The following is a 27,771-nucleotide window of genomic DNA, read 5'->3' as shown; positions in this document are numbered from 1 at the left end:
TTTTTTGGGTACTGTATTTTTCATCAGCTCAAATCAAAAATAACATAAGCGCAATTTATAGTTTTGTTTTTGACCAAAACAAAAAATGAAGTTGGCATGTTTTAGCTTTCCAGAAGATAAATAAGAAAATTTGCTGATGCAAAAACACTGAGGGATTTTTCTGGGTATGCTAAAAAAAGTAGGGATTTTTTTGGGTAGACAAATTCTGAAGTTGGGATTTTTTTGGGTATAAAATATGAACCTCTGTCGGACCCCCCCGTCATTAAAATATGTGAGTGGGGCCCCTGGGCGTTATCACTAACCAATACAAATCATTTGATTAGCTGTAATGTCAATAATATAAGTATCTGTACCATACAGTGAGCTTATTTGAAAAAAGGAGAATTCTAAGGTGAGAATGAGAGTTTTGTGCGTCCTGGCTGATATCGCATAATTTTTCCAAAATGTACAGTGCAGGGAATAATTGTTTTTTTTAAGAGAAAAAATGTTCTATCATGGCAAGTTTTTGTTCCAAATCTAATGTTATTTGATACATTTCACCACCTTGAGAGTAGTAGCCTCTTGCAGTAACTGTTATTTGGTACACTCTCATAGAAGGGTAAATTTGTAAGAAAAGCAAAGTAATTTGACATTCATTGTAACAAAGCCAGGAAAACAAGTGTAAACATACTTTCTCAGAGCTGCAGTAGTAACTGATTAACATAAATTCAAAATGTTCCTTACTGGGGTCTGTGGGCTTAGGGCTCTCAGCCTGTTTCCACTGTAAACAGTGTGTGAAAACAAATTGAAAGAAAAAATATCAGTTTGATTAATTTTCTCTGCTTAAACCGAAAACAGGATTGTAACCATCAGTTTGGCTTACTGTGTAACTAAAGTTTGCTGACGTATATAAAATATCCACCAAGCCGTTTAATCATCTTATCAATAAAGCGAGAACACGACTACAGCCCTAGCAAACAAGAATGTTTAAACGATTTTTTCCGCCTAAAATTACACATTTCAATTTAAAGACAAATAAGTTGATTTTCTTTGAGGATAAAAGCAAGTAGAAGGTAGCAAAAACGTACCTGTTCATCCACCTCTAAAAGTACCGCATTGTAACAGGTAGACTTCACGAGCAGGGCAAGCAATAAATTCAAAATGGCAATACTTGTACCTGTTAGAAAACAGCGACAGAAAAACAAAGGAGAAAGGATTAAAATAGAATCAATCCTTTATGTGCACACACATCTAAAAATCACTAAACCAAAGGAGATTTTCCAATACAAACATTTCTTTAAGGGTGAGGCCCTAAGACTATACTCTTTCTTTTTTTACCTGGATAGATTTTATAAAAGTATTGCTGCTGAAATCTGCGAATTTTAAGAATATTATAAGAATAAACCCGAGGCTGAAAATCTGTTAATAAAATACAACTATATGTTTTAAGCTTCTCCAATATAATTAATCCTTTCTCTAAACAAAAAACTAGCAAGCAAACTTTAAAAAATGCACTAACTAAAAAAGCCAAATGTTCAATGCTAATAACAGTTCAGTGAACGGTACATTCATACCCCAATACATGCTAAACCGGAAATGACATTAAGCTTCAATTTAAGAGTAACAGAATATTTTTTTAGCCTACACTTTGGAGAACAATAAGAATATTCATAATGGCCAGAAAAACAACTTTCTTAGAAAAAAGAAAAGAAAAGAGTCTGTTCTTTACGAATTATCCAGGTTATTTAAAAGATATGTTCACTGTAAGGTGTTCATCCTACAATTTGCGCGGAAATCATATCCTGGCCCTTCCCAACCCAAAAACAACGACTTATGGTCTGCACTCTTTTTCATACTTAGCTAGCAAAATATGGAACTCTCTCCCAGACACTTACAAAACATTAAATTTTCTAGAATTCAAGCAGGAGATCCTCAGATATGAAGCTTTTCCACAGTAGATTTACAAGTTATATTTCCCTTTGCATGCATAATGATGTATATAGTTTATAAACAATATTGGAATTGTAATATAGCATTTTTTTTTTGTTTTTAACTTATTTTCTCGAATACATTAGCTCAAGAGCTACTCTGTAAATTTTGAGCATAAATAAAGCATATGTATGTATGTATGTATGTAGTGCACTCAGACATTTAAGAGGATGACAAGACTCAATATGAGAGGTTATTCAGATAAAATGATACACAACAATCTGCTGGAAGTTAAAAACGATGACAAAAGAACAGAAAAAAAAGAAATTCATAACGTGATCAACTCCTACCAGCCAAACTATAAAATTCGAAGATACAACAGTTCAACCAAAAGTAGCCTTGTGGTCAGTCAGGATTCAGGATTCCAAATCTCCACCTAATAATTTTAAGCTCGAATTATGCACATCGTCGCTTTAACCTAGAAAGACTGAATAAAATTCAAAGCCTACAAAGCCCAGTGTTGTGGCCAATCTAAAACAACAACACTATAGACAATGAAGGAAAAACGTAAGAAATCTACAAAGAAAATTCTCTCAACCATTACCTGTAGAAATAAAAAGCAACTAAAAAGTTAGAATAAGTTTTCGCTTTGGAAGAACCTTAGGTGAGAGAGGTATCTTATGGTTATTTTATTTTTATTTCCAGTATGAGTTTCCAATTTAAAAATACCTGATGAATTAGAGTGATATCCCTACGTTTCCCTGTTCCCTGATTTATTGTGTAATATCGGTTTGAGTGTCAGCGGTTTACGCAAAATACGTTCAACGCCTATACACCCCGCCGAAATTCCACAAAAAATCAGTTCCCAAAGAAACCAGAATTCCCGTTGTCCACGTCAATAATCTTAGATTGGTATTCCTACGTTTCGCTGTTTCCTGATTTATTGTGTAATATCGGTTTGAGTGTCAGCGGTTTACGCAAAATGCGTTTCAACGCCTATACACCCCGTCGAAATTCCACAACAAATCGGTTTCCAAAGAAACCAGGATTCCCGTTGTCCACGTTAATTATCTTAGATTGGTATTCCTACGTTTCGCTGTTCCCTGATTTATTGTGTAATATCGGTTTGAGTGTCAGCGGTTTACGCAAAATACGTTCAACGCCTATACACCCCGCCGAAATTCCACAAAAAATCAGTTCCCAAAGAAACCAGAATTCCCGTTGTCCACGTCAATAATCTTAGATTGGTATTCCTACGTTTCGCTGTTTCCTGATTTATTGTGTAATATCGGTTTGAGTGTCAGCGGTTTACGCAAAATGCGTTTCAATGCCTATACACCCCGTCGAAATTCCACAACAAATCGGTTTCCAAAGAAACCAGGATTGCCGTTGTCCACGTTAATAATCTTAGATTGGTATTCCTACGTTTCGCTGTTCCCTGATTTATTGTGTAATATCGGTTTGAGTGTCAGCGGTTTACGCAAAATGCGTTTCAACGCCTATACACCCCGTCGAAATTCCACAACAAATCAGTTTCCAAATAAACCAGCATTCCCGTTGTCCACGTTAATAATCTTAGATTGGTATTCCTACGTTTCGCTGTTCCCTGATTTATTGTGTAATATCGGTTTGAGTGTCAGCGGTTTACGCAAAATGCGTTTCAACGCCTATACACCCCGTCGAAATTCCACAACAAATCAGTTTCCAAAGAAACCAGGATTCCCGAGTTGATAATTATTGATTGGAGTAATGTGGACCGCCTTCCCTTTAAAAAAGAAAGCGGAAAAATATGAATCATGATCAATAAAGTTTACTTGGCAATCCCAAAGCCTGCTATCATCACCTGTAGGGATAGGATGAAACTAAGAAGTTAGTACAAGTTTCCAATTTGGAAAAAATCAGCTCACAAAGAAACTAGGTTTCCCATAAACTCAAAGCACTCACCTGCTGAAATGCCGAGAGTGAAATCCCTGCTAAGAACGCCCATGAACATTTACACAGTAAGGCAGCGACAGAAACCCTGAAACAATAACGAAAAGTTGAAATACATGTTGTACTAGTCTTTTTATTAAAATAGGTTACATTTATAAAGTAGTGGTACTGCTGATTGGGGTTTAATGTAGTTTTGTAGTACTCGATGAATTTTCACTCTGGACAGATAATTGTCTGTCGATCATTTTCTACACAGTGCTAACAATGTACATGGCAAAAAATAGATTATTAGATATGTATGGTTACACTTTCTACTCTCTACGCGATCCGCCACACAAATTACCCACGACTCACTCCACGCAGGGTTCACAGCATAATCAGTAGAGCAACAGCAGATCCAACTTGGAGATCATTATGTGGGTGCAAGGCCGAGGTTAAAAAGATGTGCTCTCTACCTCATGTGGTCCCCAGATTCCTTTTACTTGGGCTAATGCTCATTGGGTTTTATGGGTTGAACATACCAGATAGTACTGTTCTTTCTACTCCTGTCAAGCTTTCTTATGTGGACATGTTGAAATCTGATTTTTATACAACTTTCAACTGGACATGTATTATTTCCCTTTTACCAGCATTTTATTCCTACAAAAGGACGAAGATGTATAATATAAACGTTACTCTGGGGAAATAATGTTTACAAACAATAAATGAACTTCAATATACAGTAACTGAATCAGTAGATAATGAGCACCCTGAGGGGAGACACCCTGACTTTGCATTTGTATTTTGTATAATTTCTGTCCTGTAAGAAACTTGATTTGCCTGCAGAATTTTAACTCTTTTTGTTCCCTTTGGTAAGTGTAACATGTATTATACCCCCCCGCCCCCCGCCACCAATAAATGGAACCAATAAACAAGAAATTCCAAGGTGATGTGGGGGGGGGGGGGGGGGGGGTCCAAAAGGAGGCAATTTCCGAGGGAATGGGGGGTTGTTACAAAGGTCTTTTTCCAGGTGGTCTGAGTGAGATTGGTGAGTTATTAATAATTAGTAAAATCCAACTAGTGGTCTATTATCAATGCTGCATTCTGATTGGTTGAGCTACTACTAGGCTGCATGTTATAGCCCACTAGTAGCGAAAAGCACCGGCTTTGAAAACCAACTCAATAGCGACTGAATCGCGTTTTGCTAAATAAAGTTGTTTTGTCTCGATATTTTTTACCAACTAGTTGGATAGTTATTTACTGTTACCAGTTATCTCACTGTCACCAGTGTTTCAAAACAAGTATTATTTGTTTCCATTGATCAACTTTTATCTATGGTCAGCTAAATGATTTTTTCAACATTATTTCGATCAATAATAGGTTTCTGGGAAACTGCCCACCTACCCCTCCCCTGAGGCAACATTTTGGCTTAAGCAAGAAGTAAGTGATAATGATGGCTTTGGGGAGGGGTAGGTGGGCTGCCAGAAACCTAAATTGATTCTAGTACCTCGTATTCTTTAATACAATTGTCATCGGCTCATGGATAAACTTCCAGTTATCTAGCCGTAACTTTATTACAAAATTATTTTGATGCACTGTAATTTGGTCATGTTCACCTTTTGTAACATGTTGTAGCTGAAATGACGTAATGAAAGTTCACCTGGGCCGGGTTGTTCAAAGCTGGGTTAAGATAACCCAGGGTTAGGGCAAAATTTCAATTAAAATATGAAAGTTTATAAAGTAAATTCAGTTTAATTCTTTTTGTCAACAAGCTGATGATTCGATGCTCTATGAATATCAGAGAAAATTGTCCAAGTAAATGCTTTTGAACAAAAGAAAAAGATACCGGTGTTAAATTTAACCCTGGGTTAAGCGCTAATCAGCCTTCGAACAACTGGGCCCTGGTGTTTATTTTGAATGAAACTGGTTCTTTTGGAAATGGAATTATTCATGTAGTCAGTAGTGTAAGGTATCGAATCTATATATGGTTAATTATTAAGCTAACGAAGTCCTTGAGATTATTAGACACTTTATCTCAGAAAAATTATCTTTTGCAGACAATAATAAAGTGCAACAATATTTTTGACACAAATGTACTTTCCAGAGGGTACCCAAACAAGCTGAAAATTTACACAAATTCCAGGGGCTGGGGGGCTATCACAAGCACCCCCTACAGTGTATAAAGGAAATTCCAAGGGGTGGGGGAGTTTAACGTAAATGCGCCCTCCATGGGGGTATGGATAATTTCTGGAACTACAAAATAAAACATATGCTTCTTGCAAGGTTCCTAGTCGCTAATTTTTAATCTCTCTTGTAATTTTTATTTTTCCTTCTTGTTTCAACTTTATTAGCAAACATAGTCATACCCAAAAACAAAAGAAAAACAAAAATTACCTGAGATAAAAAATTAACTAGAACATACACAGATATTTAAAAAAATGGTCTGTTTCACTGTTTATCATGCAGTGAATGGTTTTACATTTGCATCATGCATTCTGCTTGGTATCAAGGCATCAACAGCAAAGTTGTTTTCAAGATAACACTATCTAGTAGCAGCCAGGGTCTTGCAATGTTACCTACCAGTTCTGCTGATTACGGCAAACTTTTGGTTCAGGTTTGCATGTTGGTGGCCTCTGAGGATTACAATGTGTGCTTCATGTTCAATTTGCCATGCACAGACATTTTTCTGGAAAAATAAATGTGTTTCATTATTATCAGACTATAACCCCTAGGATTTCACGGTAACAATCATTTCTGGTAAGTACTGTGTCATTACCATGATCTTAAAATTATAATGGATCTGAAAAATAGTTTCCTAGTGACATTTCGAGACTAAGAAATCAAAATACACAAATATAGTACTTTCCCACTTGCATTCTTAACTAGTAGCACAATTCTTTGGTTTGGCTTTTTTCTTGTAACACAATAATATTCCCTTAGGTTCTTATGCAAATTTTATGTAAAAAATTATATCTGTGCCAGTATTAAATTTCCATATAAACATGGTTGTATATAAGAGCCAGCAGCCAGCGAAGTTTGCCGGCTTCTCTGCAGGGTTTCGCCAGCTACTTCAAGAGTCAAGATATGGTGAGGAGGTCTAAACTTAGGCTCAATAAAGATATAAATTTGCAGTGCCTATTTTTTCTGAAAACACATAAAAGATTTCTTATACCAGGACAGTTTAGAAACAATATGTTGGAGAAAGTCTTTCTGAACAAATCTTGTCGCTGGCAGGAAAGTACGTACAATATAATTTATTGTCCACCATATTGGATTTCGAGCAGGGAACTTGGAAAGAGGAGTTTTCGTACATGACTATCAGCATGAAATTGCAAAAATGTCTGACCAGCAAGGTCAAGTGAAACGAAAGCAATTAAGTTTAGATTTTCTTTGTCGAGACAAACGAAAAAGAACTTTTGAAAAAATGTCAGAGAAAATAAGCAAATTGAGCAGAGTGTGAAAGAACTAGATGTGTTCAAAGTTTCCATGAGGTTTACTTCAAAAATAAAGAAAGTTGCTGTGTCTCCAAAAGAAGTCAAGTTTTTCTTGCTATCTTCTTATGTTCTGGGCAGCCCTCAAGTTAAATTTTTCCTTTGGAAGCCATTTGGCAACCACCTCCAGGGGTGGACAGAGGATTTTGTGATAGAGGGGGCCTAGAGATATAGTATACAGTGGTATTATGGGCACAATAGCGCCCATCAGGACTTCGAGGGGGGCACTCTTCTAGGGAGGTTTGGATGCATGCTCCTCTGTGAAAATTATTGAGATTGAAGTTCTCTGAGATGCAATCTAGTAATGCCTGGATTCCATTTTGAACATGTAATTCTGAAATATTTAACTACCGCTAACCAAAAAAGGGGGGAAGGGGGGGCCTGGGCCCACCCGTAAGTGCATACTGTAACTTATAATCCATGTCGAGTAACATCCATGACGTTTCTTAAAGTATCAGTATTCTCTGGTTACCAACTTGGCGAATATTCTCCAAAACAAGTCACCAGAACCAAAATTTTAGTCGCCGTGGCGTCTAAGGTGGTCGCAGCTAGGAGGGTTGCTGGGACGAACTGAGAAACTAGACATTGTACCCCTAGCACTTTGTTGAGTCAACAAGAATTTTGGACTAGGCTAGTTCGCGTTACTGAGGTAATCCCTGTTCGCTGGTCAAGTCCTTTAAATGTGTGCCTACCCAAGTTTACAAGTTGTCAAGTGGTAATATTTGCCAGGCTCGTTGGCTCCAGCAAAACTACCAGAGAGATACAAAAAATATCATTCCACTTTTAGTTGAAAAGTTGTATTATTGAAATGTTGCTTTGTCTTTCTTTAAGTAACGAGATATTCACAGTATAATTGCAGCTTAATTCATCCCTCTAATTTCAAAGTTTCAAGGCCCAAAATGCCAGGAAATGCATTTTCCAGCTTTTGATTTTCAAAGATTTTCGGGGGAGCATGCCACCAGACCCCCTAGAAACGATGGGCTAAAGCCCATCGTACGGGTCCCCCAGACCCACAACCATCTATTTTCTGGAAAACCCTGTATAAAGCTATAACTCATTGGAAAGGGCAAAAACTACCCTTGCCAAAAAATTATTTTGGCCTCAAGAAACCCCTATTATCATTCGAAGCCAATTTTTATTTCTCTTCATTGGCCATGAGCCTACCACATCACCTGCAAATAACTGCCTACAAATAATGGTCTGCTCATGCCCAATGCTGTCCAACTGTGTTTGGCTGCAAATAATATTCTGCTCATACGTAAAGGAAACTGTGCTTTTCTCCTTCTTGCAATCGCTCTTGCGTGAAAATGGCAGATCTCTTCACCTCCCAAGGATATTCATTAAAAAAACAGACTTGCTGATCAAATGATAAAACAATATTATTGAACTCGATTATTGCAAAATATCAAGATTTGCCAGTGTCTCGCACATCAATTATTATTTACAAATTACTTACAAATCACGATATTTTGCTCAACCTCGTCCAATAATTGTTAAATATTCTGCAAAAAATATTTATGAACAAGGCATAAATTATTTCGGCATAATTATTTTAAACATTTAATAAAGAATGTTATTTTGCCAGGAAAGATGTCAATTTTGTGTGATGTATAATATCTAAGCAAAACAGCCCCAAGGTGGTTCGAAAATATTAATAGAGCGACTAGGAATTTTCTACAAGCTTATTTTCTGACGCTGTTACATTATGCTAATGATGAAGGATAATTTAACACATGGCGTCACCTCGTGGCTTGCTGTTTATAAATACCTTAAAAAGACGCTTTATTTTTCAGGTTTCCATCGAAATATCGGGTTAAAAACAAGCAAACATTAATTTACTGATAGAATTCATCAAATATGAAAGGCTTTAAAGGCAAAAAGCTAAGCGGGAAGGAATTCGCTGCGTTTGAAGAGTAACGGAGAGTATGTGTGGTTTGCACGCAAAGATTAATTCTTACCTCGATTTTCGCGTTTATTTTGCTTGTTATCCTCCAGAATCCTTCAAATTAATTTGCTCCACTTGTATTTGGTCAAAATTCGTCGATACAAGCTTTCATTCTTCGCAAAACCCGCAACAAAATCCTTGCAGCATTTCTCAGTTTTCAAGCATATCGTGGCGTGAAGCTAATAACCCACCGGGGGCTGGGACTAGCCAAATCTACGCCAAATTTGGAGGCAATAGGAAGTAACGCAAAGCTCGAAGGGGCGGGGGAGGCGGGGCGAGAAACCGCCCCCCGCCCCCTTAGTAGTTTTGACACTCATGCAATATGGCAGACCGTAACGCAAAGCTCTCGATCTCGATGATTACGGAAAAATAGAGGACTGTGTACAGTCTACTAAATATGATTTGTAATGCAGCAAAGAAATAATTAAATCACCGCAAACGGCATCATGTCCTGATGGATGTTACTAAGTATTTAGCTCTTCTTGATCAATTTCTTACGAAAGACATCATTGGTTCGTGTGCACTAGCCAAAATTATTAATTTCATGATAGACAGTGAGATGTCCCAGAAGCAAAAAATTGATATGATCTGCTCCATTATTAGTACTATTAGCCTTTCGTTCCCTCTAGCCTTTATAAATCTTATCTTTCATTGTGCTTTACAATTCTACATGACTTGCATAAACGTATCTCTTGTGTTAACAACTACTTTATTTATTGTTCTGCAGCTGCCTGAGGTAACTGCTTCCACCATCTGATGTCCCGTTACGACTCCATTTAGTAACTCCAGAAAGTTGGGTAGAATGAAACTCCCTGCTGCCGACTTCTCTTAAGCCTCTACACCAATGTCAAACGGCGGGCGGTTGCTGTTATTCGAAATCGCTTGAGCTGCTCAACTTGTCTGTCGTCATGGCTGCGAGAAGCGAGACGATGATGATCTATAAAACTGACAAGCCATCTTTTCCTTTTATTACATTCATTATTTATTGTGGAAAGCGTTGAAAATCACGCTCTTCCCAACGCCCCTTGGAAGAATCGCAAAAACGTCCTTGCTTTAATCGAGATTCTTCTAGCAAATTTCGCTCATCTCGCAGAAAATGTTCGAATGCCTCGTTTATAATAGCTTCGATGTCTAAGTGATTCGATAACAGATGATGTCTATTGCATTTCTCATCAACATCACAGGCACTTGAGTGTTAACAGAAGCTGTGTCATAATCAACCAATGAGAGGGTACACTTGAAATCCAGTATACCGGAACGATCGACCTTTTGAGAACGTTTACAGGCGTTTCCTCCCTCTAGCCCAATTCCCAGCTCGCTTTTTTTATCCTTATTTCCTGTGCATAAGATTCAACTCGCTCCCCACCATCCGAACACTGCGCTCTACATGACTGACTCTCGACCAACAGTCGGCCAATATAAAAAAGTCATTTTGGCACAGTCGAAAAATTTTTCAAAAGGGGTTAACCCATGATTTTGGTCAAAAATTAGAAATTTCTCTTAAGTCTGCTTTTCTTTGAAAAAGGTTTAGGTACGTATTTTTATGATGTTGATTCTAAAAAAAGAAGGCTTTTTAGACTATAAAAATGTCATTTCGACATAGTCGAAAAAATTGGCATTTTTCCAAAGGGTTAACGCATGATTTTCGTCAAAAATTCAAAATTTCTTTGGAGTCTGCTTTTCTTTGAAAAGGGCCTAGATATGTATCTTTATGATGTTGTTTATAAAAAAGGAAGGCTTTTAGACTATAAAAATGTCTCTTGCACATAGTCGAAAAAATTGCATTTATCCACCGGGGCCAACCTAAGATTTTGGTCAATTCCAACTTTCTTTCGAGGCAGCACGATGGTCGGTTGCTAGGGCTTTTCCTCCCGCAACTTTGTAAATTCAATTTATGGCTCACAGAGGTCTTCGTCGTTACCAACCTGATAGCCTGTAATCAGCACGCTTATAGGTTTTTGCTTTGAAGGTATTTTCAGCCGGTTTGACGAACAATTTTTTTCCAGTCGACTAAGTTTAGCCCGGGTGACTTACATTATGACAAGATAGCTTGAATCTGAGCATATAACATCAATTTAGTTGAGAAAAAATAACTCGCTTACGGCTGGAGTAGTATTTTAAAAAGTGCCGGCCTCTTGTAGTAACTAATAAACGTGATCCTGAACAAAACCACCGTTACGTTCAATTAACTCTGTTGAGCTGTTATAACGGAGAGCAGCTGTTAAATATTACACGCTTCAAATTCTGAAGTATTATTTTACGGTTAGATTTGTTCAAAGCACCTGCTAACGACTGCCATTTGTTGCCATGGAAGTGGTTATTAGCAACAAAGTGCGGGTATATTTTTACCGCTGCCAAAATTGTCTGTATTTGTGGTTCTCAATTTCAAAAGTTAAATTCTCCTCCTCCACACCTTAACCAGACTTTCAACTTTACAAAAAAGGATTTTTTACATTTAATTTTGTTTTACTAGGGGAACAAGGCCAAACGAAGCATTTGAACAATTTTTTCAACATTTGGGACTAGTGATACGTCGTCTTCTCTATTTACACCGTTAATATCACAAGTTATTGCACGGTGAGTTTTTCTTAGTGTACATCGCTACATAAAATATCAAAAAAGATACTTATCTTTGTACGGATAATGATAGATAATGTGTACCGTATATAAGTATTTGCAAAGAATCGTTTCTTCCCAGATTTCGATAAACAGTGTTTAAGCTTGTGTACAAGACTATAGTTTGCATAAAATATACATATTTTTCAAACGTCTCTAGTTTACAACCAACAAAATCATTTACACAAATCTTGAATTGGTCAACTCTTAAGTTTAAATAACCGACTGCGATATTACGAAGACTGTCTTAGCTTCACGTTTTATCGTGCAAACCTCTTCATCGAGTGAATTCACCCTATAAATAATGTTTTATTTTTGCATTTTGATCTTCGTAATAAAAGAAGAAAAGAAAAAGTTAAACAGTATTTTGAGCTCGATGAAAATCTGTTTTAAACATTTCTTTTTTTGCAATGGAACCAAAAAGAGGGAACTATCCTTATTCAAATTCTTTATTCGTAGTTTATAGATTTTCTTTAACAAGTGCAAACGTTTCAATTTTACTATTATTTGACTTTCACACAAAAATATAAGTCGGCTTCTAATTTGCCTTCAATTTATTAAGTCTCGTATTTGCTTAATGCTGACCGTTGATTCGATTGTCTAAATTCATGTCAACTAGATGACAAATTGTTTTTTTAAATATTTGTCATGAAGTCTATGAGATTCGAACTAAGTTTACCACTAAGGTAAGTGCAACGTTAGCAGAAAAGAGGGGAGTAAATTAGAAGGCTTGAATTCTGCATTGATGCGAAGATATCTCGTAGTGACTTGAGATATGATTGCATGAACACGATCACTTGGATTTTATCAACCGTGCAGAACTCGCGCTAACGAAAGAGCTCAAAACATCCATGACTACTTAAAATGTCACTTACTTAGTCTAGTTTTTCAATTTAGCAAGTTCAAAACCGTACGTATATGTGTCATTGATTAAGCGTGATGCTGGATTTTTACCAAATTTTTTTTTTTTGCATTTTCACGGACCGTCCTCGCGTCCATTGCCAGCGAAATTTCGCTTCATACCCCGTTTGCTATCTCTCCTCTTCCAGATAACAAAGTAAGAATGTCAGACATTGAAAATGAAATGGATGCGCGGTTTGAGGTATAGTAAGTTGTCCTTCTTAAACGATCCTTTTCATTTGTTTTTTTTTTTAACCAAACCTATTCAATGTTCAGAAAATCTCCCACAAATTTAAATTTTTGAGTAAATTCATTTCCTCAAGAACTTCGTCATTGTTTCCTTTATAATTGTTTCATTAGGAGTTGGCAGAAATTATAAAGAACGAAAGCAAGCCAGGAACTCGAAAGAATTCATCAAAACGTAGAAATGATAAAGAGGAAAAGTCCAAGGCACGTAAATAGCTTCAGTATGGACAAACCGATCATAACTTTGTAAGAGCAAACTTTCAAGCCCCATAACCAAGTAATTTTTTTTGTTTGGCCAAGCCGTATCTTGCATGCTTCAGCAAACGAAATAGCTACGACAGAAGAATTAATGCATGGAAAATAAAAAGCGTCAAAGCTAGTCTCCCATTTTCTGAAGCTGTGTTCTCCTTAGAAGCTCATTGGTTGGTTCTTTTCTTCTATTCCAACCCTCGTACTCACTTTTTTACATTGATATTTTAATTTTCAGGAACCAGAAACACTCAAGAACACAAGACCTGCTGCAGAAAATAGAAACGAAGCCAACGAAGACGTTGTAAGATTCAAGTGAATGATACATTTCTTTATCAATGCATGTCTAAAGGATAAACTTTTGCAATTGGGCAATTGGGCATCTTTAAGTTGAAAGACAGGGTCATTGTGTGTTGAATTGCACTTTGGGAAGGTTTGCCTGACAGATTTCGACCCAGTTTGGTGCGCAACTTTGTAAAAGCCAATCAAAGAAGCCATGGCGTCCATAAAACAGTCCCATAGTGCAATACGACACCACATGACCCAGTCTCTCCCTCAGCCACCAAATAGCTAATGAATAAAATTTTTCCTTTCCCCCGCTCCCAATATAGGGTCTGCTTAGTATAGGTTTGACTTTATTTCATTTTTCTTTTCTTTATATATACCACAGGGAAATAAAACAAGTTATAATCAAAATGAAAGTGAAAGTCATAAAGAACCAACCAAGGACGCAGACGAAGTATGTCATTGAATTACTCTGGCTCATTGTTCGGATTAATACCATGCGCATGGCCTGTCTTTAATAGAATTTTCAATAACAGCCTGTTGGCCTTTCAGCTTGAAAAACTCCCCAGCGTTTTCGGTAGAATTCTACTTATTTAAACAAAACATCCTTAAAAGCTAAATGCAAATAATGAACCTTAATACTTGTTACCTTTCCGAATTCTTCATCACTCGAGATAATAATTATCCTACGTTAATGTTAAAAAGTTATCTGTTTTTCAGAAAACAGCAGACTCTTCGAATGACGACCCTCCAAGCCAACAAAAAATAACAGAGAAAGAAAATGAAAAAGTAAGTATGTCGTCTGGTGGGGGCGAAAACAATAACATGCGCTTGTTGGTTGTTTCTTGGTGTTGGGCATTGTGCAAACCAAATGATATCGTAAAAAAGATCGAAAATACACTGACCCAACAAAAAAAAAAGCAATACCTAGCCAACAACGTCTTTCGCAACACCCTCACTTGGTCAAGTCATTAGTTTGTGACGGAGTCCTGAATGGAATGTATTTCTTTGTAGAATTCGTTCCTCAACAAGTATTTGAGTGAAAGTGAATCAGAAGACGAGGAAATACTGCAAGAACCTGAGAAAAAGAAAAATGAAAAGCAAGCAGAAAGGTACAACCCTTGACTTCCGGAGTAGAACCTCAGATAAAAATGGTACCCGTAGAAATAACTTCTCTCACAATAGATATCTCATCGAGCTGTCTAAGTATTTTAAGAAACAAAAGATTTGACATCTTTACCTTTGCCTAAGCATTGGAATTTAGCTTTACTTCAATTTGTTTATTTGTCATTGGCGTGGTTTAAAACACTTTATAATGCTAAAAATCGCCTTGTGCAAATGTGAACCGTCGTGAGTGTCGATGCTTGATTGGTGGAAGGAGCCAGGAGGCGATTTAAGGGAAGTTTGGAACGTTGTTGGCAAGATATGTCAGTGAGGCCTTCGATCCCTGACCTTTTTAAGAAAAATAAGAAAAAAGCTGTTCGTTTTACTCTCCTCAGCTGTATCCTGTTTAACACATGAGAGGCCGAGGCCAAATGTCGAACTTTTCATGAGACGAAACAAACTTAGTTATATTAAGGTAAGTTCGTCTGAATGAGTTTGGACCGTCTATATCCGTCTGCTTTAGACAAAGAGAGGACGTCTCAACGTCTGAGTGTTTGGTTCGTCACATGAAAAAGTCGATGTTTGGCCTTGACCAGGCTTTTTTTTACCATATTTCACATACCTTGGTCAAGACTGCCAATAGGCTCGATTACCAGCCGTTGTTAGGGAAATGAGCCTGCGCTCCCGAACAGCTCGGGGAGGACCGAGAGAGCAGCGGAAATTGAGGCAAGACTGCCAGTCCAGAAAAGATACCGCCAGTTCAAGACGCTAAATAGTAGAATTATGCACCCTGTATGCGACTGGCGACCCCTTTAACTACACTTTCAGGTATCACATAAATGTTAGACCAGACAAGGGATCGCTCCCTAGGAAATGATAGACTATGGGCTTAGTTATGCAAGACCGTGTGATCCAAACAAGCGTATTAAGAGTATAGAGCGTTTTTACTCACCTGACCAGCGTCTATGCAAATGCACTGGAACAAAGGAAAGCATTTACATAAGAAAAGAGTTCATCTCCCACAGGATTGGTTTCGAAAACCAATATGGACGCCATTCCATTGTTTTGGAACACCAACATGGCCGCTGTGACGTCATGTGAAAACGCTCTATAGGGGAAAAATCAATCCTAGATTAAATTTGTTTCCATCAACTTTTTTTTTTTGCTTTAGCAGGAAGCCTGATAAAAAGAAAGCAAAAAAGAAAACTAAGAACTCAAAACCACCCGCTCAACGAAAGCCTTCTCAGAGGTGGAAAAACTTAAGACTTGTTGTTGGACATGACAGGTATGAACACCCCGGGGGGGGGGGGGTGGTCGGGTGGTCGGTGGTGCTGGTCGGAAATTTTGAATTAAACCCCTAAAAGAGACCGATCCGGGCGTAGCCCAAGCTTTTTTTGACCCCTAAAAGAGACCATGTTAAAACACTGACAATACACATATTTTTATATTTTTTCACGTGCAACCCTAAACGAGACCTTCACGGCTTAATATGATGGCGTTTTGCCCAGAACACCCTAAGTGAGACCAAAATCCGAAATTTACACCCCTAAGCGAGACGACGAGCATCCCCACCCCTTTTATATGCGGAGTCCGTCCCCCAGGATGAACACTTATAAAGATAATTCCAAATTGGCAGATTTAGCCTTGTCCGCCTGTACTACCAGGCCCTAATACAATGAAAGGGAATAATCTAAATAAAGTACCGTAGAACGTCAGCACTGGTAACTTATTATATTTGACGCTATTGCAGTGACGATGAGGAGAAACAAGTCATAAAACCTCCACTTAAAGTAAAGCCAACTCGCAAGGAAAGGTAACGTGTATGCTTTGTCGAAAGGTTTACAAAGAAATTGGGCATATCAGTCTGTTCATAACCTTTTATTTGCTCTTAACAGATCGGCAAGCTGATGTTCGAAACTAAACACCATGGAGGCGGAAGAGGGCGGGGGGGGCGGGGGTTGGTGATCTCTGGGGGATGGATACTATAGTATCTACAACTGCATTTTTAAGTCAAAATAACCGCCATCTAGATGATTCTTCGATAAAACCCTCAGATCCATACAGTGAAAAGTTCAAGAAGTGATATATCAACAAAAGTTGAGTTGATTTTAATTAAAGGCTGAACCCACATTATGTTAAACCGCACATTCAGTATTCTAACTGCTCTGATGACATTGTTGTGTTTTACATAAAGTCAAAATAATAGGCAAAACCTACACAGACGGTCCACAGTTTCCAGAATTCCAACCGCTCAGGCAGAGAGCTCCACAGAGAGCGAGGAGGAAGATGACCGAGTGCTAGACGGCAAAGTGGTGAGTCCGCTATAGATAAGACCAGCATTCAGAGTCGTTTTTCAGAGGAGCTCACGTGCGCTTGAGCGCCGCCGAGCGTAGTGTTGAAATTAAAAAGACATCTTCAATCGGCTAATTTCTAATAGCATAGGCTAATCGAGGCAATATGGTTATCTATCCCTCCGACAAATTTTGGGAGTCACGTGACTGTACGTCCGCCCACCCGCCCAAGTTTGTTGTTTGAAGTCTATTATAAATCAATCAACGGGAGCTTCACTTTCAACTTTCGGTATTTATAGTACTTGCCTCGAATTTTAAGACTGCTATTTGTAATTGGAAAGGCAGTAGGTATATAAAGGACAATATTATTGAGACCTATTATAAATAATTTTTTTAAAGAGGTGTTTGTATACAGAAAAAGCGTATTGGGATACACTAGACTTAGTAAGCGCTGCTATACAAGTAAAAAACATGAGTTAAAAATTTCCCTGTTGAAGAATGGGTGCGCAAAGAGTTGAATGAAATCTAACAAGGTCAGACCGACGTTGCCAACTCCGATTGCGCCTTCATGGGGAAAACTGCTCAAAAGAATACATGGATATGTGATGATTACTATATTTCCTTGCAGAGTGAACTGATGATTTTATTTTTGGTTTGTGCAGAGTGTGGCTGACCTTCCTTCGGAGTATTGGCAAATACAAAGGCTCATCAAGTTTTTGAAGGTGAGAGTGTCATCGCTGTTGAAACAGTGAATAAGGGAACTAATTGACAACTCAAAGCAAGAAAAGGTCACAAACAGGGGAAAACAGTACGGCATAATGGCGTGGAAGTGAAGCATGAAAAAGGCTGCTTGCTTTTTCAGGGTCGTACGGATGTTGGAGACGAGTGCTGAGCGAAAGGGTTATGGGAAGGCAAAATTCCCCTCTTCGGATCTCTCCCTTCGCTCTCGCTTTCCTGAACAGATGACTAAATATCCCCGGATAAGCGATCTACTGGGGACAAAGCAGTGGCGAGAGTAACTTGAAAGACCCACTCAAGTAAAACCTATTTAAATGCTGTTTTTTTTTTTAGATTGGTAACCAAGTCGCCACGGTGATTACACTGTGTTCTCTGACTGACTTTAACCTAACTCAGGAGATGACGCAGATGGCCATCAGAGATGTTAATGGACTAGCAGTTCTTGTTAATATTCTTAGAACTGATCACATTAATTGCCAGGTAAACAAAGAGGGACTTCCTCTAACAGGCTTCAAGGTGGGGCTCCTCCCGAAGAGGTTTTCACTCAAGAGTTGCGGGGGGGATTACAAGAGATGAGGTATAGACAAGGGCAAGAAAAACCCTGCCATTTAGGCATTCAATAAGGACCTTTCAAGGTGTCTGGAATAAACCCCCCCTAAACGCTGATCAATTGAGGCTAGTTTCTCAACGCTTCCTCAGGGTAGAAAAGGTATACAAAATTGTCAAGGTGCAGGAAAAGGAAAAGATTACCAATTCTATGGAAGGGATATAAAATGGCTCCCTTCAGGAGAAATTGTTATATAGAGAAGTGTGGACACTGACCTGTGATGGAGTACATTCGGACAACAATTTGTTGTCTACCCCGCCACGCCCCTTCCCCCCTGATGACCAGATACTTCCATGGTTTGCTTGGTTATGTGTCCCTACATTTTAGCAATATAACCATCATCTATATAATACCTATACCCCGCCCCGCCCCTCTCCCCCGACCCCCCTGATGACCGGATACTTCCATCGTTTGCTTGGTTATGTCTCCCTACATTTTACTTATGTAACAATCATCTAGATAATAAAAAAATATCTGTGCTGAGACTTTTTATGGTAGGTACTAAAGGCTTATTTCCTCTTATCATAGTCCCGGCAGACTGTTTTAAAGACATCGCGATTGTTAATAAGCACATAGTCCGCAAAGGAGGTCGAGAATAAAACAACTGAGTGTTTATCAGGGTTTAATTCAGCTCTTTTGTTTTTGCTCAATAGATTGGTGCGTTAAAGGTTCTTCGACAGTTAACATTAAACAGTAAATACAACAGGCGAGCAGTAATTAACATAGGAGGTAATTATAATTTACAGTCTCGGTCTTGATATTCCCCTTTCCTTCCTCCAATTTCCCTTCCATAAATTTCATTTCTTCCTTCAGGGACGAGATTGATCCTTCCCGTCCTTTTTTTCCTTTAATTTTCCTCCCTTTCTCCTTTTCTTCTTCTTCTTTCCAAAATTTCTTTTTCTCTTTCAGTCCTTTCCTTTTCCAATTCTGTCTTCCCTTTTTCTCAGCCCCTTTCGTGTTTATTTTTCCATCCTTCCCTTCATTCACTTCCATCTTTCCTTCAATTTCCCTTCTTCCTATCCGTTCTCCTATATCCCGCAGTTTTCCTTATACAGTCGAACCTCCCATAAGTGACCGCACAAAATGCAAAGACTTAGTGGTCGTTTACGGGAGGTGGTCGCTTACAAGAATCGAATCACAGGGAACCTCTTCCGAGAAGTGGTCTGGGCACATCTTTATGGAAGATAATTTATTGCATGCAATTTCTAAGTTACGCCATGTGTAGTTCCATTTTGTTACTAAAATTCTTCGTATATTCAAAGTAGTACAGTGCACACAGCGAACATAGACATCAGATAATGCGTCAAGTTATCGCTTACAAGAGGTTAAAAACCATAGAAAATCATTAACCTTTCAGGCCCAAAAAGTGGTCGCGGTCGCTTACAGAATTCGAAGGTGGTCGTTTCCTAGAAGTTCAACTGTAAGGCTTTGACTGGGAAAGTTTCGGTGTTTTGGATAGGCGGTCGATTATAGTAGGTGGTCGCTTACGAGAAGTGGTAGCACATGGAGATTCGACTGTACTCTTCTCCTCCGTTCTGCATTCCTACCTTCCTTCTTTTTATTGCATGTCTTAATATAATTCTAATTCGAATTTCATCACCCTTAAGTTGTCCAGATTTTGATTGATCTCATCGACGATGCTCGTGCACAGGGAGTCCAAGGTTTAGCTGCAGCTAATCTGTCGAACATGGCCAAGTCGAGTTTGGGACGAAATATTCTAAAGCGACATGACGGGATACAAAAACTCGTGAGTATTTGAGGATGTGAGAAACCTTTTGCCAGAAATTTGCCTAACCGAAGGTTTAAAAAAGATTTATGTTACCTTTTACACACGTGTTATTCTTTCCGACCAAGTATTCCGAGGGCTGTCCAATACACCTGTTTTGTAATAAAGGTCCGTATAAACCATGTTACGATCCGTGCTCGTATGGACTGAGAAATTCTGTTAGAGCGTGATTTTTACACTTTATGGGTTATAGAACAAGGAATATTACATTTGGAATGTGCTTGATTCGCTTCATATAACGAGGAATTTACGATCTGTATCAATCAAGCACTCCATATGGACTGCACGAACCATATCACATTGTGCCCTGATGTAATGACGCATGAGATGCACGCTTCGTAAGTGCTCAGAATATAGACTGCAAGCAATGCTGAGAGTTTGTACAGAGGGTACGATCAGCGGTCAACTGCTTTTAACGGTTCATAACAGTGCGGCAGTACAGTATTAGACATGACTGGAGTATTCAACAGCTTCGGAGATTTTGCTTAGGGCCCCTTACACACTAGTCTCCCTCGCAGCTGTTTTTTGGATGTCACGCAACGCTCCCCCAAAAGCGTTGCGTGACACCCAAAAAACGGCTGCGAGGGAGACTGCTTAGACACATGTAACCGATGAATGTTCATCAGCACACTGTTTCTGTTTCCTTCTCTCTTTTGTTGTCGTAGGTGGATTTACTAAACTACGAAGATGGAAAGGGACGCCGCCCAGACAACCAGTCACCAGGCCAAGACGGGGCAAAACTAGAAGTTGCCCGTAATGCTGCGCTTGCGCTGTGGAGTTGTAGCAAGAGCACTCGCAGTAGGTTTGTGACGTAACTAGCCATTACCATTTTTGGATATCGGTTTCGTGCGTTGTGATTGGTTTAGGCCAAAACCAAAACGAAGTAAATCTGGTCGAGCGATTCTGAAAATGAGTATAAGTTCAATAATTTTTTTAATGACGGCCGTATTCGAACACATTGATGATGATTGTTGCACTTTAAGTTCTTCAGGATCTTCTATCACACTACCAGTAGTCGATCATTTTAGCAAAACCCACAACGACAGAGCGCCGATAATATTTAGCAATTGTCTCCCTTTCAGTTCCGGTAACATTTTGTCTGACGTCGCTGTCGTGGTTTCATAGTATTCTCTTTACTATTTTCTCACGACAAAGAGTGATTGAACCTTATCCTTGTTATTGTAACTGCAATCAGTGGCCCTTATCTTTACCGAGACTGCGACAAGCATCTTATTTTTATTTTGAGTCACAGTAGATCGAGAGCAAGCGTGAGGGCAAGTTAAGCGGTAAAGCAGCGAGGAACGAAGGCAGAAGCCCTTCCACAATTTTACTTTTTCACTCGGTACGCTTGGCTCTGAAGAAAGAGCGGCGACTGCTCACGATCACTCAAACCGTCTAAGATGCACAATGTAGAAGTGTACCGTACTCTTATATGAGGATCTCGAATTGCTTCTGATGCAGGTCGGCAATTTACAAGGCTGGCAGCGTGCCTTTACTCGCTAAACTCATCAAGCTGGACAAAGAGGAATTTCTTATTCCTATAGTAGGCTTAGCACAAGAGTGCGCTGTGGAGGTAAATTATAAAGTAAATGGACTGTAGAGTAGTCCTAAGACAGCTCCGTCTGGAATTAAGTTTGGTGTTTCGCTTGGTGTAACGATTCGTTTAGACACAAAGAACAACTTCCTGTTGTTATTTTTGACGCCAGGGAGGTCAGCGTTTATTGTTCTCTTTGCTTGCTTTGCACGAGCGGATTTACGGGTGGGCTGAGGGGGCCGCGGCCACCCCTTTACCTTTTAAATTTTGTATTATTTTTATAGAATTCCGTCTCAGAAAAATAACAAGTATCCAAAATAGAGCTTTTAAGTGTCCCGGCCACCCCTTTCCGAATTTTCTGGATGCGCCCCTACTTTAGCTCTGTTTTAGATATCAAGTGACCCGAGTTAGCAAAGACAGATATCTAACAATTCAACACCTATTTCTTAAATACCCTACTTGCATACGCAGATCGCATCGTATTATTAATTGTATATAAGGAAGCAGATGATAATAATAAATAAGCCCAGTGGGCGTGGTGAGGCGTGGGGGACGAATTGCAATTGATACCCGAGCTACATTGTATCATCCGCTCTTTTTGTTCTATAGTCCCGGTTCAGGGAAGCCTTTTACAAGGAGAATATAATAACAGCTATTGTTCGTCGGCTGCAAACAGATAATGAAGAGCTTCAAGGTTACTGTGCTAATGCAATATTTAAGGTGAGTTGGCGACCACTACATTGACTGAGTCAGGTTTGACCACTACTCTTCCTTCCCCTCCCCTATAACATTAATGATTCTAAACGAGATTATTGTCCCAACACTTTTACGGTCATGTAGAAGAATCTTGGGAGATTTTTTTGTACTATTTTAGAACTATGTTTGGTGCACAATTCCGATATCCTCATGACATTTTGCTTAAGTAACTAATCATATCGTAGAGAGATATTAGATGCTGATCACTAATAGTCTTCAAAGGGCTGCAAGAAGATAATGTTAGACCCTTGTCGATAATTTTCCCGCCTTTTTATCGCAGTGTGCAGAGGACGAAGGCACGAGGAAAGCTGTGTATGACTGCGAAGGACTGGACACACTCGTTTCACTCCTCTCCCGCCAAGATAACAAGAGGCTGTTGGCCGCAGTGACAGGAGCTATTTGGAAATGTGCAATAAGTGAATACAATGTAAAAAGGTATTAATGCTGTACTGATACACTGAAAGAGGCCAAGCGAGAAGAAAAGGGAGCATATTATTCAGGACTTGAACTGGTGTTTTTTCAAGTTAAGCGGGCTTCCGAGAATAGCATGTCCACAGGCAAAACGACTTATTTATGTCAGAACTGAATTAGTAAACCGAATTCCACTAGAGAGGTAACCAGATGCCTGCCCTCATCCTCTTATTCTAGTGCAGTGGATCTATTACCGCGCTTAAACGGAAAAATTAATTTCATTACGAACGTTAAGATAAGATTTAACTTTCAGAGTTCAACTTGTAAATTTGGGTAGTGTTTTACCAGTTTCAAAGAAATGCAAAGTCGTCGTCACCACCCGCTTGCTAGAGGAAATAAGTTGATTTCGGGCGGTTCTCATGTTCCGTGCAGGTGGGGCGGATGTACTTGTAGGGACCCTCTTTGTCTTTCCTTTCCCTTATTCTCTTTCTTTTTCATTTTCATGTTCAGTATTTCACTTATTCATGCCTAGTCTTAAACCTTACGTCATAAGCTCAAAGACTAACCGTTATTCTCTCACTTAGATTGATGGAAGTCAACGTTGTGGAGACACTTGTTAAACTTCTTCAAGCAGAAGAAGAAACAGAGGAACTTCCGGAACAGGTTAGTTGCGCAGATTGTCCAAAGTCACTCTTAACTACCTTGACTTAAATGTTAACAAAATAGAAATGCAAAAAGTAATTACCTTCTTATTCTTGAAAGCTTTCAAACGATATATTGTAAGATGATGCTACAGAAATTAAAGTCATACTCTCTTTTAAACTTGTTTCTTGAAATTATATTAACTATCGTGCGCTGTACCTGTACAATGTCCAGTTTTAACCAGAAATCCATGGCATGGTTTGCATCTCCTCTAGACTTCCGCTATGTTCATTGCCCCCTTTGACCTGCATCTCCTATTGTTATGAGGGCTAGAAGTATTGCACTGCTTCCTAATCTATCATTTGGTAAAACTAGCGATAACACTTGTAAGTTGAAACACGTACTGAGTTTACTCAACCCCTACTCATACGCGCAAATTTGACTTTCTATCGTTCTCATGACCCGATTAAGGTTCAACTTCACATTGTCGGAGCCATCGCAGAACTTGCCAAAGATCCCAGAGCTCCGCTGGAAATGTTACGATGCAAAGGCTGCAGGACTTTAGTTGACATTCTCAACATACCAAATGAGGAACTCACCAGTACAGCGGCAAGAGCCATTGCTGAATGCGCGGTAGAAGTTGGCTGTCGATCGTAAGTGGTGATGGTGCTATTCTAATTTTTTAAAAAATATATGTTCATGTCCTTGGTGTTTTGTTTTTAAAAACGATTATGCTGTGGTTTCCTCCGTCCCACAGAAAAGACTCAGAAAAATTTTCAATGTTTGGAAATCAATCTTTGGAAATAAAAAATCGTTTATAATAGTCCAAGCACTCAACTCTTGGGTTACAATCGATTTAGAAAGTTACCAATTTGTTTGGAATTAGCCTTTTTCCATAGAAAATAGTCAAATTTACAAAAGGTAGCACCAAACAGGTTTGTTAAGTGAAACAAAAGCAGTTTCCATGTTTAATGTTACATCGCACAGCTTTTAAACTTACAAGTGTCTTTTGATCTGGACTAGCTCAGTTACATCTAAGTATATTTTATTTCAGAGTATTCAATAGATTGGAAGGACTAAGACTTCTGTGGTCCGTTATGAAGTCAAGAAACAACAAGGCGAGTAGTATATGAGTATATATTCACGATATATTGTGCTAAAATGACTTTAAGTTACTTTTCGCAAACGATCATATAGCACTGATTTGTCAGGTCAGTCCCTTTAATACTAGTAGATTATTACAGTAGATTTAAAGAAAACTAAAGGTTTTGCTTGATGCTGCTGATTTTTCAGGTAGTTTCCGGCGCAGCGTGGGCAGTGTACAGACTAATGCAGGACACACCGGTACGGTATACAAGAAATTCGAACCATATGCACAAATGTGATCATTGCATAGCGGGCGATTTCGCCCAAGAAACTGTCTTGACTTCCGTTTAAGCCTTGTTATAATGCGCTTAGAGTTAACAAGAAAGTTTTATCCTGGAAATGTAATAGTCCAAAAAATTAAATTGAGGAGAGTTTCAGAGTTTCCGGTTCACTAGCTACGTGAGGTCGCGTGCGGAAACGTTTACTCAAACACAACGTTCAATTACGTCCCTTCTCGCTTACATCAGGGTTAAATTGATTTCAGTAATGAGATCAAATTCAACTTTATCCGTAGGAGGCCTGGGAAACAGCCCGATCTTTTGTTGGAGGACTGGATCTGAGTGTTCGTCTGCTTAAGTCACATGACTTGGAGGTAAGTTGCAACTGTTCACTGAAAAAAGGTTGCCAAACTGAAGACAACTAAGAGAATTGAAGTGGTTATCCTGCATCCTTCCAACCAATTCATCATACATTGTATTCGAACAGAAACCATAACAGCCACCCAAATAATTTACTTCCGTTACCATTTTACGTTGCACATCGCGAAGGTATAAAATATCTTTTCAACTATTTCAGGTTCTTACAAGCGCATGCGCAGTGATATCTATAGTGGCCTGTGATCGAGAGAACCTGGGCGTCATCACAGATTATGGCGTTGTTCCTCACTTGGCTCATCTTACGCATATGGTAAGAGGATAATCCGCTGTACTAATTTAAAACTGCTCGAGCAGCACATTCTCTGAGATGAATAAAGGGTTTGTTTACTTTTAGCGATTAGCAAGGTTGTTATCATCAATAGACTTCATCAGCATCATAATCATCGTTTGCATTATCAATACTTCACATCATCATCACTATCATTGTCATCGTCATCGTTATCCTCATAATCATAACCCCTATTTATACCATCAGTGTCTCTCCTTTACTATCGCCGATCGCCATGACTATCAATACTAAACTGTAAAAGCTGTAGTTATTCCTAGTTATCGTCGTCTTCGTAATCGTTGTTATTGTTGTTGCGTCAGGGATTTCGACACCCTGATTATAGACTGCACACAGGCACCTGCTTTGCGTCGCTTTATGTAGGAAAACAACTCCGAAAAAAAAAGAGCCGCAAAACCGTAAAAAATGGCCATCAATTGAGACCAGTTTACACAGAAATAGCACCAACAGGCCCAAGTTTACGTTTTATTTCTATAGTTATGCTTACATTTATACGTTTTAACATCTATATTGAATTTCTCATACAAAGTCTTTATTAAATCGTTCGTAATATGCAAAACAACATCAAAACCCGCGGCAAATATGCACCGAGCTTGGGCTGCCTGCGCGTCAATATGTCTATTATCAGAGTCCATTTTTTTTCATGTTTTAGACTGACATACGTCTGAGGCGTCACTTGGCTGAAGCTATCGCCATGTGCAGCAAATGGGGCAACAATGCCAAACGCTTCTGTGACGAAGGTGCTGTCAAGCCTATGGTAGAGTACCTGGGATCACATGACATCATTGTACAGCGGTCAGCAATGCGGGCTCTTGAACAACTAGGCAAGAATCCAGAAAGCTGTATCATAATGCACCGGAGTGGAGTCGTCAAGGTAACGAGCCTCTTTTCAAAGTATCATGACTTTTCCCTTGCTGAGCCAAATATCTACAAAGTACATGCTTTCTCTGACTGCTAAGGCCTAAGGCAAAGCAAAGGTCTAAAAAGGGTCCATACAGAAAACGGGTAGTAAAAGGCGCAACACAGCTTTTAAACTCGTTTTGTAAACCAAGTTGAACGTTTCTGTTGCCCTTTTTACTGTAGCGTTACCAAGACCAATTGCATGATCCTGTTTTGATTTGCAGCTCTTGTTGGAGATGGTTGGTTCTGATGATGCTGGACTACAGGAGGCTGCGGCTGGATGTTTGTTAAACATGCGACAGCTAGCGATGGCCAATGAACGAGCGAGACAAGAGAAGGAATCCAGGAACAGTGACTCGGAAGCTTATTGATGTTTTTAGCAACAAAAACAATTAGCTATAGTGGATTTGAGTGTCTTAAAATTTGATTCGCCCGAGGATTACTCAAGGTTTTAAAAATCATTTGCACTAAAACCGTGACAAGACCTTTTTGAAATGATGTCAAAGATTTCTTGGTTTCAATTGATTTGATGGAAGCCTCTGGCGTTTTAGGTCTTACAGGGAAAGAAGGAGAAATCTTAGTTGGTCATTTTCTACATGTACTCTTGGCGCCAGGTTTTATATCTTTAGTTGCAATAAAAACATTCAAAACCATCTATTGTAGAATCAATTTATCATGTTAAAGGCAACTTTATATAAATTGAAAAAAAAAAAAAACAATTATTAAAGGAACGGGGAAAATTTTGAAGAAAAGGGGAAAATCAATTATTGAGAAAAGGCATTTGTTTGAGTAAATCCAATATGAACAGATTCCAAAAGATAAAAGAAAATATTTCTTCTACGCTATATCCTGTCTAGCAACCTTGAAATCAATTTGTTGATGAATTTTGTTTCTGTTGTATTAAGAGTATTTCTTTTGCATTTAAGTATCTATGTTTGTGTAACGTGTGTAAGAAGCAAATAAATGAAATTTTTTAAAAAATGAATGGCTTAGTAGCCCGTGAATGCTTTTATGGAGAGCTTTGATGGTCACATAATGAAGTTCCTTCAATAAGTGCCTATTTTGAACAACTGGTACTTCGGGGCCGTTTCTGGAAAGCCCTGGTAACGTATTCTGGCCTGAAACCAAATATTACTTGTTTCTATTTGTTACCTGCCTAGATGTTTTATCTTCAAAGCTATTAAAAACTCGATCTTAAATGCAAACAAAATAGCTTTTCGGGGCTAGGTAATTACTTGGACTTTCGAGAAACGGGCCTGTACTAAGTAATTATAATTCTACACAGTACATGCAAGGCTAGGTTTACACTAGCCTTCTTCGCAAGCAACCGTTATTGTAACGGTTACATCGACAATGAGGAGTC

At 38.8% G+C, this 27,771-nt stretch overlaps 1 protein-coding gene across 1 annotated transcript; it reads left to right on the top strand.

Annotated features, from left to right (window-relative positions):
- The first annotated feature begins 12,900 nt into the window (after positions 1-12,900).
- On the top strand, positions 12,901-27,264 carry LOC140924349 (outer dynein arm-docking complex subunit 2-like). Its single transcript, XM_073374387.1, has 24 exons — positions 12,901-12,973; positions 13,505-13,570; positions 13,937-14,005; positions 14,272-14,340; positions 14,566-14,663; positions 15,827-15,940; positions 16,406-16,468; positions 16,850-16,967; positions 17,609-17,668; positions 18,018-18,164; positions 18,945-19,020; positions 19,899-20,038; positions 20,743-20,879; positions 21,539-21,650; positions 22,221-22,331; positions 22,648-22,802; positions 23,363-23,441; positions 23,892-24,073; positions 24,475-24,542; positions 24,718-24,764; positions 25,081-25,158; positions 25,362-25,472; positions 26,161-26,382; positions 26,633-27,264. Exons 1-24 carry the CDS (start codon positions 12,935-12,937, stop codon positions 26,777-26,779), a joined length of 2,508 nt encoding a protein of 835 aa, XP_073230488.1. The 5' UTR covers positions 12,901-12,934; the 3' UTR covers positions 26,780-27,264.
- The last annotated feature ends 507 nt before the right edge of the window (positions 27,265-27,771 follow it).

Source organism: Porites lutea, chromosome 14, assembly GCF_958299795.1.
Source record: "Porites lutea chromosome 14, jaPorLute2.1, whole genome shotgun sequence".
NCBI lineage: Eukaryota > Metazoa > Cnidaria > Anthozoa > Scleractinia > Poritidae > Porites > Porites lutea.
This window is presented reverse-complemented; position numbering and strand designations above follow the sequence as displayed.

Bases quoted from the DNA above. Each gene is read 5' to 3' on its own strand.
- LOC140924349 (XM_073374387.1), top strand. From the start codon at position 12,935: ATGTCAGACATTGAAAATGAAATGGATGCGCGGTTTGAG. The intron at 14,341-14,565 runs GTAAGTATGTCG...ATTTCTTTGTAG, and splicing joins CAGAGAAAGAAAATGAAAAA to AATTCGTTCCTCAACAAGTA. The intron at 16,469-16,849 runs GTAACGTGTATG...TTTTACATAAAG, and splicing joins AAGCCAACTCGCAAGGAAAG to TCAAAATAATAGGCAAAACC.